Source organism: Rattus norvegicus, chromosome 1 (assembly GCF_021556685.1).
Source record: "Rattus norvegicus strain SHRSP/BbbUtx chromosome 1, alternate assembly SHRSP_T2T, whole genome shotgun sequence".
Taxonomy (NCBI): Eukaryota; Metazoa; Chordata; class Mammalia; order Rodentia; family Muridae; genus Rattus; species Rattus norvegicus.
In genome coordinates, this window is record NC_141534.1 from 197,937,209 (window position 1) to 197,957,095 (window position 19,887).

Here is a 19,887-nt window from a genome sequence, read left to right on the forward strand (position 1 = left end):
TTCACAGCAGAGTAGACTCCATGAAGACTCAAAGCAAGTGAGCACAATCTGTAATATCAAAGGGCTTCACTCTGAGGAAGCCACACAGCAGCATAACACAAACCACCCGAGAGCATCGCTCTACTGATTTAACAAAGCCATGTCTGACGGATGCCCTATACCCACAGGTACTTAACACACTGAGTGGCTTTCAGACTTGTTTGTTTTCTCAGAGAAGGGGCAGAGCAAATGGCAGTAAATGGGGACACAAACCTCTGACATAAATCTGATGCAATAGCCTAAGTTGAGTAACAGAACCAAGACTATAGGGGGCTTTGTTTTGTTTTGTTTTGTTTTGTTTTTGTTTTTCAAGACCAGAGTTCTGTGTGTAGCCCTGGCTGTCCTGGAACTTGCTCTATAAACCAAAACTCACAAGAGACCTGCCTGCTTCTGTCTCCCACCTGGCTTAAGGGGCAATTCTTAATATCTGGGTCTGATTTTCTTCTCTTGTTATAAACTCAATAAGTTTATAAGTAAGACTTATCTTACTAGATTTTTATTAACAGATATTAATTATACATAAGTTTTATTATGATATTTCCATATATACATGATATACTTTGATCAAGCATGGGGGGTGGGTATGTCTTACTGCTATCTTTTCTTCTGTTACAGAGTCTTAAGTTGCTTAGGCTTACCCCAAACTCGTGATATAGTTGAAGCTGACCCTGAACTGCTGGAATTCTGGAATACTTTGCACGTATTTTTATCTTAATAATATGTAAGAAATCTGAGGGCAGGAAAACTTGATTGCCTAAGAGCACACAGTATGCCTGTTGGTCCTGAAGTCAGGGTCTTACCTTAGGGTCTAACACTCTCAGTGTTTAGAGGTAGTGATACAGACGAATACACAAAGGGGAAGAACAGCAGACAAAGTGTGCCCCAGGCTACTCTAGGCAGGGAGTGGAAGAGAACGCAGAAAAGGAAACTCAACAGTGATGGAAGAACAAAGTACCACCCCCAAAACTTCACAAAATAATTACTGTCCTACAACATCATTTAGTTCAACTGCTAGATATTTCTGTCTCTCCACTGGTCAAATAAACAAACCAGTAAGCAACTTTTATACTGTGATAATTGTTAAGGAATGAAAGATAAACACGTCAGCCTTCAAAGCACGTGAAGACTAATCCAACAAGAGAAACACATGCAGTAAGCAGTAAGAGTATACACACGACTTAACTGTCTGTCTGGTCCCCTCATTCCCCACATGCACATATTCATACACAAACACAATATATTAAAAACTATGAAAAGTCACAAAAAGGGTAATGATGGCTAGCCGGGCTCTTCTCTAGACATACCTGCTTGTGGGTCCTGGTTGAAACGGCAGTACTTGGAGTTGTCCAGAGAAGGCAGGCATTGCTCAATGGGTACCCAGACATACGTCTCAGGACACAGTAAATCAGAAGGTCTATACTGACCCTAACAAGAAATAAGGAAAAAAAAAAAAAACCCACAGGGATTAGAAACAATAACATCCAGGAAGCCAGGAATGCTATGGTCACAGGCTTAATGTCAACTGAAAAGCTTTGCCAGAAACACTAGGCATTCTGCTAGCGATCACCTTTGTATCTAGAGATGCACACATAATATAAGGCTCTGTAAAAGGGACATATCACCATTTAGCAAGTTATACTGATTTGGAAGCTGAGTTTTTACTCTTTTGGAGGAAATCAAGTTGTCTATGAAAAGCTAGTGACTAACAGACCAAAACTTCTTTGTATGCAATAGAAAACCATACAAAGTTACATAAAGCAAGTTTTATTTTCAAAAGTAGAATTTGACTGTCCCCAATCACTAATTTTTAGTTTACAGACTCAAGGCTGGTAATATTCAGTTCATGCTAATGTTTTAAAAAACAATCCTAGTAATACACATCTATTAGCAATCTAAATTAGTGGAAGTACAATAAAAGCTTAAAAATAGAAAGTCTAACAAAACTTCTGTCATGATATAACTTCAAAAATTCTACTTTATACTTTACAGCTAGGTATGGTGGTGCATGCCTTTAATTCCAGCATGCAGGAAGCAGAGGCAGGCAGATGTTTGTGAGTTCAAGGCCAGACTGGTCTGCAGAGTGAGTTCAGGGCAGCCAGGGCTCTGTTATACAGAGAAACCCTGTCTTGAAGACCAAAAAAACAACAACAAAAATATACTTTATCAAAATATATCGAACTGTGTACAACACTAGACAATATTTGCTGGAATAAATAAATAATTTATGGATAACAGTTAAGAAAGATAATAGTTAAATAATGATACAAACTATAAAAAAGCACTAGTGATTTTTTTTTCAGAAAAACCAAAACTTTTATTTTCTTTGAACTTGTTCAAAATCTGAAATCTGTCTCTTCTCTAATATTAAAATTCAAATTCGATATACAGGTTAAAATTTAGTGCAGATATGTAAATGTTTTATAATCCAGTATAAGAAACTATTTCAGTATACAAAAAGATCCACCCTAATTTATCTTGGACTTACTCAACAGCCTCAACATGATATTTGAACTCTGGACTTTTCCTAGTGATTAAGTGTCTCTTCCTAAACTCCTATAAAGAGTTCTAAGCTTGCCATGTGCCAGAGCTACATAGTTTTCAATATTAAATCTTTATGTTATACTTTACTCTGTTAAATCTAATCTGTTATCATTCCACCTGTAGAGTCACCATTTTGCTTAAATATTCTAGAGTTCTCAATTTTGTATAAAAATACAATTGGCATGAATTTAAAAACTAATAAAAATGGAAGAGCATGTTTTCATGTGACAGAACATAAGAGAAGCCCCAAGAAGAACTGGTGAGAAATGTGTGTTACCACAACAACTAAACCCCAGCTGCCCAAATGATCCTATTTCTAACTTGAGGCTTAAGTTAAGGCAGCACTGGGAATAAGGGTAAACATGAGTCCTGAAGGTTAAACAAAGGACTTTCACCTTAGACAGAGTCCATAAATACACACTGATACATGAATAAGCACCAGGAACGAGAGCTAACTGGAATCGATCCACTGGAGTGTCAGAGTTGCACAAAGGTGAGGTACAGGTGAGGTACATATGTGTGACAAGCACACAACCTCAAAGCCCCTAGGTTTCACAATGTTCTCAAAGATCCAATTTGCTCATAGGAGAAATACTGCATTTACTTTTAATTCTTTAACATTTTACTCACTAAAACATCAGAAATACATTTTGACTTCTTGGTATCATTTGAAGTTAAATCTATCAATTTCATTAAATACTATTCTCCAAAGTATAGGCTTCTTTCAATACTTTAGTCTCTCAGGCCATCAAAGAATGCAGTTTTATGGCATAAACTACTGTGAAATATTGTGCTTTCTAAACTAAGCTGGTTGAGAGGTATGTGACTGAAATGATTAACGCTCAATTCAGAGTCACCATCCCACAAAGGAGAACCACAGGGACATGAAAGCTGCCCTGTCTGTTCCCTATTCACAGAAGACGAGAGATGTTTGCACTAAGAATGTAATTACTTAAGGATTTGGACAGACTTTCCTGTGTTGAGAAGAAAAATATTTAATCAACCTCTAAGTATATTCATTCAAATTGAACAATGAAGTAAAAGCGGATTAATTCTTTCCTAGGGTGCTGACTTTTAGATAGATGAGAAATGTTGAGTTAGCACAGACTTCTAAAGTACTCAGAATTTTGAAAATGTAACACCTTTGACAACTTATTCCACAGCTCTTTGAGGAGTTCTTTCCAAGTGAAGAACAATTCAGAAGAGGAGTGGCTCGAGTCCAAGGTGCTGAAGAAGAGCTGAATCTGTTCTAAATATAGCTGTGATGCCCAGTAACTGTCTTACGGCTGTTTGTAAAACTCAAACCAACCAAAGAAAAGAAAGAAACACAGAGAGATCACAAACGAGGCCATATAATATTTCAACCAACTTTACTAAGTTGTCATAGAATAAGAGTTTAGAAAACACCACAGTTAAATCTAAAACATGTACAAGGACGAACCCTGCAAACACTAGCTAAAAACATCTCCTGTTGACAGCAAATGCTGGCGAGGATATGGAGAAAGAGGAACACTCCTCCATTGTTGGTGGGATTGCAGACTGGTACAACCATTCTGGAAATCAGTCTGGAGGTTCCTCAGAAAATTGGACATTGAACTACCTGAGGACCCAGGTATACCTCTCTTGGGCATATACCCAAAAGATGCCCCAACATATAAAAAGACACGTGCTCCACTATGTTCATAGCAGCCTTATTTATAATAGCCAGAAGCTGGAAAGAACCCAGATGCCCTTCAACAGAGGAATGGATACAGAAAATGTGGTACATCTACACAATGGAATATTGCTCAGCTATCAAAACAATGACTTTATGAAATTCGTAGGCAAATGGTTGGAACTGGAAAATATCATCCTGAGTGAGGTAACCCAATCACAGAAAAACACACATGGTATGCACTCATTGATAACTGGCTATTAGTCCAAATGCTTGAATTGCCCTAGATGCATAGAACAAATGAAACTCAAGACGGATGATCAAAATGTGAGTGCTTCACTCCTTCTTTAAAAGGGGAACAAGAATACCCTTGGCAGGGAATAGAGAGACAAAGATTAAAACAGACACAGAAGGAACACCCATTCAGAGCCTGCCCCACATGTGGCCCATACATATACAGCCACCCAATTATACAAGATGGATGAAGCAAAGAAGTGCAGGCCGACAGGAGCTGGATGTAGGTCTCTCCTGAGAGACACAGCCAGAATACAGCAAATACAGAGGCGAATCCCAGCAGCAAACCACTGAACTGAGAATAGGACCCCCGCTGAAGGAATCAGAGAAAGGACTGGAAGAGCTTGAAGGGGCTCGAGACCCCATATGTACAACAATGCCAACCAACCAGAGCTTCCAGGGACTAAGCCACTACCTAAAGACTATACATGGACTGACCCTGGACTCTGACCTCATAGGTAGCAATGAATATCCTAGTAAGAGCACCAGTGGAAGGGGAAGCCCTTGGCCCTGCCAAGACTGAACCCTCAGTGAACGTGATTGTTGGGGGGAGGGTGATAATGGGGGGAGGATGGGGAGGGGAAGCCCATACAGAAGGGGAGGGGCAGGGGCTAGGGGGATGTTGGCCTGGAAACCAGGAAGGGGAATAACAATCGAAATGTAAATAAGAAATACTCAAGTTAATAAAGATTAAAAAAAAAAAAACCTCCTGTCCCACGTCTTACTTCCCAAAGGGTTTGTTTGCTTTGGTTGGTCAATTCAGTGAACAAAGGCATTCTTCTAACCTGCAGGCTTTAGATCATAATTTGAAGAGCATTACCATACTGATCAAATTTTCCACCCTATGAAAAAGCCACCAAATAAATTATGCAAAACATACCTTGGTCTGGCAAAATAGAATTCAGCCTAAAAACTGTACTCATTTTGATAACTAGAGACTAAAATGTCTCACTATGTGGCTGGAGAGGTGGTTTGGTGGTTAAGAGCACTTGCTTGCTCTTCCAGAAGACCTGGGTTCAATTTCTGGCCCCTGTGGTGGCTCACAACCATCTGCAACTCTAGTTCTAGGGGTCCCATACCCTCTTCTGGCCTCCACGGGCGCAGACGTACATGCAGACAAAATATCAATAAATGGAAAGTAATGATGTTTTAAAAAGGACCACCTCACTATCACATCCTACCCCATACTGCGTAGAGTATGTAAAGCACAGCAGTAATCTGTCAGGAGTAAGACGTTAAGACAGACTAATATCTAGCACTTCCACAAGCATTTCCCCGCAGCTAAGACATCTAGTTAGAAATCCTAATTTCCAGAAGCAAAACACAAACACAAACATGTCTAGTGTCTCGTGACATGAAGCAGCAACAGGAAATGGCTCTAACAAGCTGCAGACCTCAGCTCTGTCAGCTTATACTGATTGGCTTCGTACACTATCGAAACTCTGCCCATCGGCACAGGAGCCACTGTTTTCAAAACTGTGTATCTGCATCAAGTCCTAATAAAACCCCAGACTCATAAGCCCTCACAGTCTTACCCCCAACCCACCCCCACCCCAGTATATAGGTAATCCAATTAAAAATGGAAGGCCTGCGAGTGGAAAACAGAGCCTGCCACCAAGCCTGGGGACCCAAATACATCCCTAGAATCCACATAGTAGAAGAACTGTTCTCTGACCTCTACACACATAGTATGGCATGCATGAGCCCAACCCCACCCCCGCCACCGTCCAAAATGTTTAAAAAAAAAAGTAGCTAAAAATAGTATAGTATTGCTTCATACTGACAGGCATTGTTGATTTCCATGCATGCCTGATTTGTGACAGAGCCTACAAGGCCCTAGATGAAGCAGTCATTATCCTTTTGCCCTGGTTTTTCTGCAACTGTCCCCTCTTCCATCATGCCAATGTGGCTATACTGGCTTCTTTGTAGCTCCTGGAACATGCTAGTCCTGCACACACCTCAGGACTTCTCACTGTTGCTGGTAGTGGTGGTAGTGGTGGTGGTGGTGGTGGTGGTGGTGTGTATGTGTATATAGGAGACTGAACCTTTATGTATGTTATACAAACCCTGTACCATAAAGCTACATTAAATTCATGACCTCCTTTTTTCCTTATTTTTAAAAATATTTTTTAAATGATGCAATAGGGTCTCTCACTAAGTTGTCCTGAGAACCCTTGAACTTGGGAATCCCCTGTCTCCTGCTCTTGAGTAGCTGGAATTACAGGCCTTCACCCAAGGTCAGGCATAGCACCTATCTTGTTTTCCTTGGTCGTACCCTCAATGAAGTCCAGCAATCCTCCTTTACTATTTTCCCCTGCAAGGCATGCTGACCGACACTGTACTCATCTAACCCTTGCTTGTTGTAAGGCCAGAGATTCCACTTTAAGCCTAGTCTTGTCACTGATGTCGGTAAACACATGATAGATCAATCAATAATGAATCAGCACACACTCCACCCTTGCTCCTTTCCTACAGTGGGTGCTCTGCTTTATGTGCTGTCTAGTCAAGAAACAGTTGTTGAATTCACACTGTGGATGCACCACTACCATACCTGTATTGAACAAAGCTAGCTTCCAGCTAGTTCTGAGAAAGCCTAAATGCTGAAAGACCAAATTCACTATTATGAAGGGTCTATAAATCAATGAAATTAAAGACACTTTACAGCTGACAAAGTTAGGAACTACCTGCTCATGTCAATTTTACTTTCTCTCTCAAAGCATTTACTTTTAAAAACTTCACATTTTCTTTTTAATGATGAGTATGGTTTTTCCTACAAAGCTTCACTTACATGAAGACGGCGGAGGAAGGGCTGAACTGCGACTTGAGAAAGAGCCTCTTGACTTCTGTTGGTAAAGACAATAATACTTTCTCCCTGTGCTGGTTAAGAGCACAGTGCTCAGGCTGAAGAGACAGCTTAGTGATTAAGAGCACTTGCTATAATTCAACAGGACCTGGGTTCAATTCCCAGCACCCATGTGGCAGCTCACAACTGTCTGTAACTCCATTTCCAGAGGATCCAACACCCTCTTCTCATGCCAGGCATGCCCACAGTACACAGACATACACATCTGAATCAAATTTTGTAATAACTTTAGAAGTAGTGAAAATGGTATTCTTCTTTTTCAAAGGTGGAAGCTGAGTACTAGGGACCAAACCCAGGGCCTGTGCATGGCTACAAGTTCTCTACTCAAATGACATTCCTAGATTTCAGACACTACTTCTACAGTAGAGATAAAACAGCAAGATCATGCAATGTCAGAGATGAGCTATGAACTATTCAACATTTCCTTTGTTAATCCACAGCTCAATCTAAAATTATTCACATTTTCCCACATATTTACAAAATAAGCTCCAGGTCTTAAAACTCAGAGCCATATGCACTTGGGATCAAACATGACAAGATGAGTTGACCCTACCCACATGCTCACTACCTGTGAGGGAAGAGGAGGCAGCTATGTCCAGTGACTTGCCAGACAGTAGCACAGCAGCTGCCAGCACAGCAGTACTGAAAAGAATGAGGACTATACACAAGCTGGTAGGTAGGTAGTGCATCAAGGGCCCAGGAATCAGCTTTGTCTGGAGCAGCAGCAAACATCCCTGTGCATTATGTCTTAAAGGCTAAGTAGCACCATATCAGAAGTTTAAACAGCAGCAAAACAAGCCCTTGCCAATAGCAAATCCAGATCCAGACTACACTGCTGTCTCCCTTTGGCACTCCAAATCTATATCCACCAAAATTCCAAACAAGAAATGAAAAGAGAAACAACTGTTGCATCTTTACTGACAGGTATGTGGTCCTGTGTCTTCATGGTTCCAGCAAGCTTCAAAAACAGATTAATCGTGGGCTTTGCATTTAAACTGGGCAAGCTGAGTTAGTTGGTTATACAGAGTAACTCCATCTTCTCTGGAAAAAACCCCAACGATTTGCAAACAGTCAAATTCATCGCCCCTACCTTTCCTCTTAACATAGACTGACACATTTGAAGCAAGTTTCAAGCTCATGAGTGGATCTAGATATAATTTGGTATTATCTAGAGAAGTAGGAAATGTGGACTTTACATGGCATTATGATTTCTTTCATCTCCTGCCTTCCCAGATTCCAATCAAAGCACTTCTTACAAATGAACACACAATTGATCAGAAATAAAAGAACATTGTAATCTTTACATTATAATGCAATATGCCCCCCATACACAAAGAAAGCAATAAACTGAGTAAATACTCCTCTGTAAATAATTTACATTGTTAAAAGGACTACTCTTAAATTGTAGTAAATCCAGAAACACTTCTAAATGCTTTAACATCTTTTCAAACTTTCTTTTTGGCCTTTGAAAACTGAAGTATGTGAACCCTTATTTGGGGCCATGCATGCTTGCAAAGCTGAGATGTAAAAATTCCCTTTGAATATTGTACTTTTCTTTGTTAAAGTTTAAACATTTAAATGAAAAGTTATTGCTTTAATTAAAGTTAAAGGATTTGAGACTTATTTTTCTCAGAAAAAAATCAGAGAAAAGTAAAGAAATGCTCTCATGATATTCACCCAAGTTACATTCTTGACTTTTAATTGGAAACATCTGGGGATGGGCTTGGCAGATTGTAGTAAAACTGAAGTTACCAATTCACACCCTGCCATTTTGAGGGTATTTTGTTTTTACAGTTTTCAAATCAAAACCAAACGGACTTCCCTTTGAACTCTGGTACCAAACCAAAGATCTTTATGAGATTTTACTTTCAAGAATACTTTGTAAATATTTTGTAAAATGGGAAGGATTTCATGAGCATTTGAGAACAGGCTAAACTAGCAAGGTCTGTTTTGAAAGTTCAAGTTAAATTGAAATTTAAGTATACAAAAAAAGCTGAGATCCCTGAAACATGCACAGACCACTCACTTCCCTGCCCCTGACCGAATACCAATAGCATGACAAAAAAGTCTCAGGCATTCAAGGCTTTTATCAGGTAAAGCTGGCACTGGTATCTCACTTTCCACAATAAACCAATGCTCTAACACTACCTAAGCAAAAATAGTTCAAACTGACCCACTAAAGTGGGCTGCACTGCACCACCCCTCAGGTCAGAAATTCAGGCTTATTAAACCCAGGCCCTTCCCTGAGAGACAGCACCAATGGAATCTCATCGGCAGAGCACTGCTGCAGACCCTTGCTCCTGTCTCTGCTACATAAACAGAGATTGACTTCATCAGTTCCCAAGAGAGTGCTTTAGAAGTAACCTGAGCTGCTCTGTTTTCAAGCACTGAGGCCATGCCACCCTCAGCTGGTGAGGTAGACTGGGGCCAGTGAAGACAAAGAGCCTAAACATCTGAATCCATTTGTGCTCCCAAATTCTGAACACCAGCAGATGTACTCCATGTGCTGCTAGGCTAAGCTTTGAAATTTTAAAAATACATATTTTTTCCACTGACAAACAGAAAGTGATGGTATTCTGTGTTTCTTTAATTAAAATCCAAGGGTTCTCAAAGGCTCTGGGACTTACTTTAAAGCTTCTTTAAGACGAGGCTATTTATTTTGCTATTGGCAAATAATAGAGAATAAAGATTCTAATTCAGTTTTAATCACAATCTTTGCTTTTACTTTGGAAACCCCGAGTTAATCCTTTTTCTTCTAGAAAATACAAAGAAAGCTTGTGAAGAAAAGATTCAGGGAGTCAACTTACAGTGCAAATTTAATTTCAACTGAAGGGTCACAAGTTGAAAAGGATAAGGAAAAAAAATGAATGAATCGAGACAAAGAAAATAATATTCAAAGAAAAATTCAAAGCTTTAATTTCTGTTAAGGATATATGAGTGAATGAGAGAGAGGGAGGGGGAGGGGGAGGGGAGGGAAAGGGAGGGGGAGGGGAGGGAAAGGGAGGGGGAGGGGTAAGGAGAGGGAGAGGGAGAGGGAGAGGGAGAGGGAGAGGGAGAGGGAGAGGGAGAGGGAGAGGGAGAGGGATCATCCTCTCACTGGAACCAGTTGGATCAGGTTGTGTGAACCCTTGCCTACAGCTCCCCAGTATCCACAGCAAAGTGGAATAATTTCTTTTTAAAGTATTTGAAGGTGTTTATGTGAGAATTGTGACTTTAGCTAGAGATGGTAGGAAATTACACATGATGAAAGCCCACCACAAACTGAAGAGTTCATTTTATTAATCGCAACACAAGCTGCCTAGATATCTATAAAGTAATCCTGACTGTTTACATGTACACTCAAGGAATTCACACACTCCCTCAGGAACATGTCTACACCCACAGGGTATTTATGAATCCACAAACCTCCAGTCAGGACCCTCATATAAATCAGCAATACACATGACAGACAGAAGTTAAGCTTTCCATCCAGCCTCTCACCTGAAGACACCAGCCCAAGGGCACTCCAAAGGGTGCCGGCTAGCTGCTCTCTGGGGCCCTCCCACTGAATATGGGTGATATTCCCCTTTTAGAGTCAAACTCAACTACAACTGCATACTTTATCTTTACGAAGACTTCCTTTCCTTTGCCTTCACTACTATTATCAAAATCCCTTGCCTGAGTGAAAGAGACGACGTCTACCCCTCCTTAGAAGGTCCCAACAGACCAAGGTTCAATTCTACCAAAGTTCACTCTGGGAAACCACTGTGTTACTTAAAGAGTATAGGTGAGCAGTCACTTAGTGGAGGGAGTTACTTAAGGATCCTCACATACACAGCCCACTGCCTCAAAAAGGCATCTTCATTAGTCTTTACCCAATAAAGATAATGACATCACACAGATGGATGGGCTCCCCCAGCAGCCTTCTCCAGCCTTTCCTTGCCTATTTATTCCAGCCCCTCTGCTCTAGTTAAGGGTTTTTATTGTAGCCATGAAACAATGTGACCATAAAAGTTACATAAAGAAAGGGCTTATGTATCTTACATTTCCACATCCCAGTCCATCACTGAAAGAAGTTAGGGCTGGAATCAAACAAAGCAGGAGACACGAGGCAGGAGCTAGTGAGGAGCCCATGAAGAGTGCTGTTTACTGGTTTGGTCATGATGGCCTGCTCACCCTGCTTTCATAAAGAACCTCGTATCAACAACCCAAAAATAGCACCACTCACATGGGCTGGGCTCTCCTCATCAATCACTAATTAAGAAAATGCCCCACAGCTTATGAAAGCATTTTCTCACTTTTTGAGGCTCATTCCTATCAGATGTCAAAGTTGATATAAAACTAGTGAGCATACCCTCCTTAAAGCTACATGCAATTAGGGCAGAGCTGCATACAACAGTTGACAAGATTCTTAGGTGAGGGTCTCCTGCCCCTACCTGCCCTTCGGAGAAGGGATGTAAATACTTAACAAGCCCAGATGGGATAATCTCTGCAAAGAAGCACAAATGAACTCCCCAAAATGGCAGCTGTTTAGTTCTGTAAACAGTCCTGTACAAATATCAAACCCAGGCTAAACCATGTTCTGTCTTGTCATTTTTGCACTCGGTGGGTCACTGTTAAATGCCTACAACTAGAGTTCACACTAGTTGTCTTGTGCACGCCATGGTAAACTCTGCTAGTTTGGGTTCTCAATGACCTTGTGATCTAAAGGGAAGGACAAAATTTATGGTAACTGCTATACAGAAGCATAGGTTTATACTTTATAATGAAATATGGCAATGCTACCAAGGAAAACCCCATCAGAACAACAAGGAAGCCTAAGTGAGACACGGGGGCTGGAGCCACTCCTCTGGGAAACATCACCTGAATTTCTACAGAGTACAGTATACAACTCAACAGTATGTTGGGGTTCTCTGTCTATATTCTATTTGTCCTCCAACATCATCTACTCCTCCCCAAACCCCAATGTATTATTTTCTAAATATATCAGTTTTCCCATTTCTTGTGCCTAAAAATGTATTATAGACTGAGTTTCCAATAAATACATACTGAAATACTTATTAAAATGAATGGTGTCCAATTATATTCTTAAAGAACATCACAGGATTTTTAAAATAGATGGGCCTTTCATTTTCCTAGTTATTAATCTGTTTCATTGTAATGTTTTGATAAAGGTAAAGAGGTGGGAAGAGAAAAATTAAGTGAGCCAAAAAATTCTGTTAGTGAAACCAAAATTAGAAACGGAGAGCACTCCTTCTGCTCATATTCCCCAGACAACATCGGAAGTGCAGGAAGCCAGCTCCACCCCACGTTAGCTGTGCTTTCTGCTCTGCATATGAAGACTGGCCAGCTACGGACACTTCTCACAGGGTCCCTGAGATGGCTCCACAGGAATGGATTCCTGCTTCTTACTTTTTCACATTCTTCTAAAAATCTCTAAGTCCCACATCAAGCAAATGTTTTTAAAAAGTTCCCAGCAAATATATAGCTTTAATAAAGTCAGTAAACTATCTCTAACTGGAACTATTCTGTTTTTTCCACAACATAAAAACACCAAATGTTTCCCAGTACCCTAAAATCTTAAATCATAAAGGTCTGTTTATTGCACAGCTGAGGACAATGAGAAGCTGGCTGTTTAACCTTGTATTCCTCCCAGGGGTGTGATCTTTGCTAATCATTCTTTTTTTCCCCTGCCTGATGGAAAATTCATCACTAATGACTTAACTAATTCAGGTGTTAGGATAACCTTCTTTTCCTCAGCTGTGCAGCAGCAGGAGTCCTGGTAGAACTGACATTCTATACCCTTAGATGCCACCAGTATCCTGTGAGCTTATGAAGACAACAGCACACCAGCTTTTGTAGAGTGTCTATATTTAGCACATCCTAAAGACACTGCATGGCTGGTCTAATGACCTAACGATCAGTTAACTATTAATTATATACTCATTTTTATTCATAAAATGTACAAATCATCAATTTCACTGAATTTTAGGTAAGTAAGTGTAAAAGAATGAATTGTGATACAAAGTCCAAATGGTCTTAGATTTTAGTAAATTTCAGTAAACACTGTACATAATTATACAACTTTGGACACATATATCCAAACTCAATTAGCAACCCTGATAGCACAGGTAGTGTATGAAATACTGTAAGAACAGCGTAACCACTGTCTCCAAAGCGTTAGAATTCTATCTATTTATTATATAAACTACTACAAAATCATATATGCATTAAATACCAAAAAAGGTCTTTAAATTTTATTTTAAATATTTTCATATGTGGTTTTTAAGTATCATTTAAGGCCAATCGTCACCTTTCCATACGGTAACAGTTTGCAGAAATCAAAACAGCACAATCATCATCTTATCACATCAGCAATTTGTGGAGAAAGCATGGATACAATTGAACCTGAAATCTACAACTTCCAGATGTGACAAAGCGTAATCCTGACAAGCTACCACTACACAGAACCTGTAACCATGCTTTCTTTTTTTTCTTTCAGAGAGATTCCAAGCTTGGGATGTTGAGTGTGTTTAGAAGCTGCTGATACACAGGCCAAGGACCTATCAGCTGCTAATCTGGTTTTTGGTGACAGCTTCTAAGTCACTCAGAGTGGTAGTGAGCACACATTCTAGTAACGCTTCCTCTATCAGCATGAACTCACAGCCTGAAGACACTGAATGTGTTTGACTCGACAGTAGTTGCCCCTTTTTGATGCTCAATCTGTACATATTCTGGCCAGTGGGAGCCAATTTAGGTTGTCCTGTGTTTCCAACATAGCCCTATAGTTTCTGACAGCTTCCATGCTTGCTGACTTCTTTTTATCTTCAGAGACTCTTTATTAAAGTCGTCTTAACAACCCTCAGATCTGACTGTGTGTTTGTGAGCTATGGATCTTAAGATCTATTCCCAGATATGCTAAGCCTGTGTCCAGCTTCTTACTCTGCGAGAAGAGAGTGACCCCTGAGCACTGCAGTCATTATCCCTGCACAAACAACAGGAAGCGCTTACACCACAGCACAGAGAACCACATAGACAGAGCCAAGCATACATTTTCCAAAGCGTCTCTACTAGAGGTCTAGCCTAAGACAAATTTAAAAATCTAAAAACTAGAGTCAGTCAATGGAGTTTTATAACAGTTACAAAACGTTAGTGAATATATATCATTAAATAACTTTATATTAGTAAAAATACAGAGTTAGTATCCACTGGCTACTGTGAACTGATCAGTATCCTGCCTGCTACCTCCATACTACCACATTCATCTTCCCAAGGACTCTCTATAGAGGGGTGGTTATTATCTTCATTTACAGATAGACACAGGCTGGAGAGATGGCTCAGAGGCTAAGAACACTGGCTGGTCTCCCAGAGGAACTTGGGTTTGGTTCTTGGAACCCATGGGAGATAACAATTGAATCTAACTCCAGTTCCAAGGATCAGATGCCCTCTTCTGACTTCCTGAGGCACTGACTGCATGTGGCACACAAACATACATGAAGACAAAACACCCATACACATAAAATAGTTTTTAAGTTAAAATGAAAATAAAACATTCTCTATACTCCCTTTATAATGAAAACTTACTCTAAACAAGTTACTTTTAAAAATTCAATCTATCAAGGTATCAACTTTTAAATTTTTACATCAATGAGTGTTTCACTTACATGCACATCTGAGTATCACAAGCACATCTGGTACCCACAGAGGCCAGAAAAAGGCATCAGATCCCCCATGAAATTAGGAGTTCCGCGTGGGCACTGAGAATTGAACCTGGGCCCTCTGGAAGAACAATCAGTGCTCTTTACTCCTGAGACATCTTTCCACCCCTCAAATGACCAAATTAAAGCAAATTTATATCAACGAATTAACACACTTTGTTATAATCTTTGGTTTTGCAGAAGATTCCTGGATTATCGCATATGTTTTACAAATAATCAGAATACAATGTAGGTACCACATGGTCCCAACAGGTTGTCATAAGAACACTTTAATAGGCCCTGCTTCTAGAAACTTAAAAAACAAACAAAAACAAACTAAATAAACAACAAAACAAAACCAGCCTCATTGTGAGGAAAACAAAAAAGAGAGCGATCTCAACCTAGGCAACAAACAATACTCAACGCCTGGTACAACATGGTATGTGGGTGAAGCATGGGAGGAAAGTCTGTCTAGCACTGACAACTAGACAACCAGGTGTTCTAACAGTCCTTCACCACTGTGGAAACTATTCCACAAGCTCCCCACATCTTTAACGCTCATTCACAAGGTAAAGTCTCGAGCCACAGCTATGGACAGTTCCTCCTCCAGTCTAATAAAAGCAACTGCTTTTTAGAGTCAAGCTCTCATCATTCCCTCTGAGAAGATATCTGTCAGACAGCCAAGTCTGAAAGCCCAAAAACACCATTTCTGGTAAAAGAAAGCACTAAGATTACAGAGCAGTTCAATTGGCATGCCCCATAACTGCAAGAATATCTTTCCTGAGGCAGCTTTTGTCCTATGGGTCTGAGCAGAAGTGCAGGATGTATGCTATCCATTTTGTGACATAATATGTAGGAGGAGATCAGAATTTTCATTTTTACCAAGCTCCTTCCTCAGCATTGGGCAGATCAAGTGGTACTGATCACAGATACTTAGCACCCTGGGAAAAAGAAGATCTGCCTTAGCTGCTATTCCCCTTAAAGCACATCTTCTGCTGGTAGACAAGGTTGTTCCAATAGCCTTTTGCTTGAGGACACAAACAAATTCACTCACGATCCCCTCAAGAAGCTCATACTAATATGCAAACAGAACACACTATTATAAACCTATGCTTATAGAGACGAGCACAGAAATATTAGCTCTAGAGTCAGGCCCCCAGAGAGTTCCAGACTATCTAGCAAGAGGAAACCAGGCTAGACAAAAGCTTCATGGATCCAAAATAATAGTCAAAAGTTAGCAAGCAGTTATTTGTGTCCCCTCAGCAGCAGGAAGTCCCAATCTGTGTTTTCATCTGCTGCTAACTCTCAGCTCTTGCTTCCCCTGCCACCGAAGGTTCTTGATTATCTTTTGATTCACTGGCCTCTTTGAAAACCAGATAAAATAAAGTCAAGGTCTTTACTCTCTAAAGACGTATAACATCGTATAACAAAAGTTTTATACGATGTCCAATTTTGCATGGTTAGAAAAACCTAATGCTTTTTTTTTTTTTTGCTTGCTTTTTTTCTGTTTTTGAATGTCCTCACTGTAACCATGGATCCTCTTCACAGTCCAATCCCAGTGTTATCTTTAAAGAAGAGGATCTCACAGTTTCAGTCATCTCCCCTTCAGGAGCTGAAGTTTTAATGCTGAGCCTTGCATGACTCATCTACCCTAGAACAGCTGGCCATCTTTGGGTGACGTACTCCATCTCCCAGCCAACCAACAATGGTTAAGATGTCAGGGTCACACAGTACTGAGAATGGTGACCTAGAGTCAAAGGCAACATTTTCTTCAGCAGAGTCTATGGGATAGCAATTTTCCTCAGAAAAAGACATGTAGACATAGCATACGTCTGAATAAAAGGGCAAACGTAACACAGGGGGAAAAAAACAACTGAAGGAGTACAGTAAGTTAAATGGGTTACGGAGTAACTGAAAAGTATCAGCAATGCACTGGCAGAAAGAGAATAAGGAATCACACTTGGATGATGGTGGTGGTGGTGGTGGTGGTGGTGGTGGTGGTGGTGGTGGTGGTGGTGGTGGTGGTGGTGGTGGTGGTGATGGTGGTGGTAATGATGGTGATGATACATCTCAAGGCAAACAGGGAAGAATCAGGAAGAAAAGAGAACCCTCAAAGACAAGCAAAGGAACTTGGATTTAAGAAAACCACATAAAATATAGATTTCTAGCAAAACGATTCCCACATACCACAGAAGTCATCTTTAAGTAACACATGTCTCAGGACACACACAAATGAGAGGAGTCAGGGGTCTGGCAGAAATTGCTGTGGGCACCTTGCTTCTAAGCACTAGCACTTCTAACTTTCTGCTGCATAGCCAAGACAATTATGCTACTCAAAGTTTGTTGATAACAAGAAGTTTGACAACAAGGCACTTGAATGCATTAAATTTAGATGTAGTGGGTATATACTTTTAGAGCTAGCACTCAGAAAACTAAGACGTAAGGATTGCAAATTGGAGGTCAGCCAGGATTACACAAGGAGTTGAGGACTGGGCAACACAGCAAGACTCTCAAAACAAGCAAGCAAATCATTTAGTATGAAAAATCTCTCACAAGGTTTTGTCCTTTTGTTAATGGTTTGATTGTTCTGAAAGTTTCATACAGACTGTTCTCAAACTTCCCATCTAGCTGAGGATGCTCTTTAATTCTTGACTCATGCTCTAGCATATTAGCTACCTCCCAAGTGCCTGGATTACAAGTATGTCACCACACTGTCTTCAGATGGCCTAGCTATATGAGGAAAGCTGAAGAGGTTAAGAACAAAACCTCTCTAAATCTGAAGGTCTAAGCTATGACAGAGTCCCTGCCAGGACAGAGGGAAGAAAGAAAGCTGGTTCTAACGCTAATAACAGAAGCCAGGTAGGACACTGTACAACAGTGCTCACACCTATACATGGCTTCACTTTCCACAATTTCAGTTACCTGTGGTTAACAAGGGCCCAAAGAATTACATAAAAAACTCCACAAGAAATTTGTAACTGTGTGCTATTCTAAATACCATGATAAAATATCAAGCCATCTTGTTTTGCTCTAATGGGGCATAAAATCATCCATCTGCCTACAGAATACCCAATGCTACCTGCCCATTAGTTACTATGTAGTAGTCTCTGGTTATAAGAATGTCCCAGAAGCATTTGCTGCAACCAAGTAACCCCCATTTTATTTAATAATGGCCCTTAAGCACAAAAGTGACGCTGGCAATTCAAACACACCATGGAAAAGCCATCTAATGTTAAAGGTAAAAGTGTGGTAAGATATTTTTAATAGAACCCATTTACATACCATTTACTATATAGTATGCTGACACAATCTTTGTACTTTAGTGCTAGTGAATGTTAGTGTGTGTGTGTGTGTGTGTGTGTGTGTGTGTGTGTGTGTGTGTGTTGAATGCGCATGGTAAATACATGATTGGTGGGGGTGGGGGTGGGGTCCACAGCACACATGTGGAGGTCAGAGGACAACTTCATGGAGTCGGGTCTCTCCACCTTTATGTGAATTTCAGGGATCAAGCTCAAGTTACCAGGCTTGCCCAGCAAGCACTTTATCCACTGTGCCATCTTTCCACCCTGTTAATTTTATACCTAGGCTCTCTGCTCCTCCCTGTTCCAGAGACAGCCTCATCTTCTCATGCAGTGCCAGCCTCGTCTCATAGACAAGATGGTGAAGGTCGGAGTGAACGGATTTGGCCGTATTGGGCACCTGGTTACCAGGGCTGCCTTCTCTTCTGCATCTGACAAAGTGGAGATTGTTGCCATAACGACCCCTTCACTGACCTCAACTACATGGTCTACATGTTCCAGTATGACTCTACCCATGGCAAGTTCAACGGCACAGTCAAGGCTGAGAATGGGAAGCTCATCATCAACAGGAAGCCCATCACCATCTTCCAGGAGCGAGATCCCGCTAACATCAAATGTGGTGACGCTGGGGCTGAGTATGTCATGGAGTCTACTGGCGTCTTCACCACCATGGAGAAGGCTGGGGCTCACTTGAAGGGTGGGGTCAAAAGGGTCATCATCTCCGCCCCTTCAGCAGATGCCCCCATGGTTGTTTTGGGTGTGAACCACGAGAAATATGACAACTCCCTCAAGATTGTCAGCAATTCATCCTGCACCACCAACTGCTTAGCCCCCCTGGTCAAGGTCATCCATGACAACTTTGACATTGTGGAAGGGCTCATGACCACAATCCATGCCATCACTGCCACTCAGAAGACTGTGGATGGCCCCTCTGGAAAGCTGTGGCGTGATGGCCGTGGGGCAGCCCAGAACATCATTCTTGCATCCACTGGTGCTGCCAAGGCTGTGGGCAAGGTCATCCCAGAGCTGAACGGGAAACTCACGGGCATGGCCTTCCGTGTTCCTACCCACAATGTATCCGTTGTGGATCTGACATGCCGCCTGGAGAAACCTGCCAAGTATGATGACATCAAGAAGGTGGTGAAGCAGGCGTCTGTGGGCACACTAAAGGGCAACCTGGGCTCCACTGACTTGTCTCCTGCGACTTCAACAGCAACTCCCACTCTTCCACCTTTGATGCTGGGGCTGGCATTGCCCTCAATGACAACTTTGTAAAGCTCATTTCCTGGTATGACAATGAATACGGCTACAGCAACAAGGTGGTGGACCTCATGGCCCTCAAGGCCTCCAAGGAGTAAGAAACCCTGGACCACCCAGCCCATACTGAGAGCAAGAGAGAGGCCCTCAGTTGCTGAGGAGTCCCCATCCCAACTCAGCCCCCAACACTGAGTACCTCCCAATTTCCATCCCAGACCCCATAATAACAGGAGGGGCCTAGGGAGCCCTCCCTTCTCTCTTGAA

The 19,887-nt window shown here is 41.2% G+C and overlaps 1 protein-coding gene across 13 annotated transcripts in view; it reads right to left on the reverse strand.

Moving 5' to 3' along the window:
- The window catches only part of Ate1 (arginyltransferase 1), a 119,590-nt gene that overhangs the window by 36,113 nt on the left and 63,590 nt on the right, over nt 1-19,887 (reverse strand). For all 13 annotated transcript variants that reach the window (XR_015687006.1, NM_001398760.1, NM_001398759.1 and 10 more), the window contains 1 exon segment: nt 1,344-1,464. Coding sequence is in view for 12 of the 13 variants with exons in the window: in NM_001398760.1 (NP_001385689.1) it covers nt 1,344-1,464 (121 nt within the window). In the remaining variant the exon portion in view is untranslated.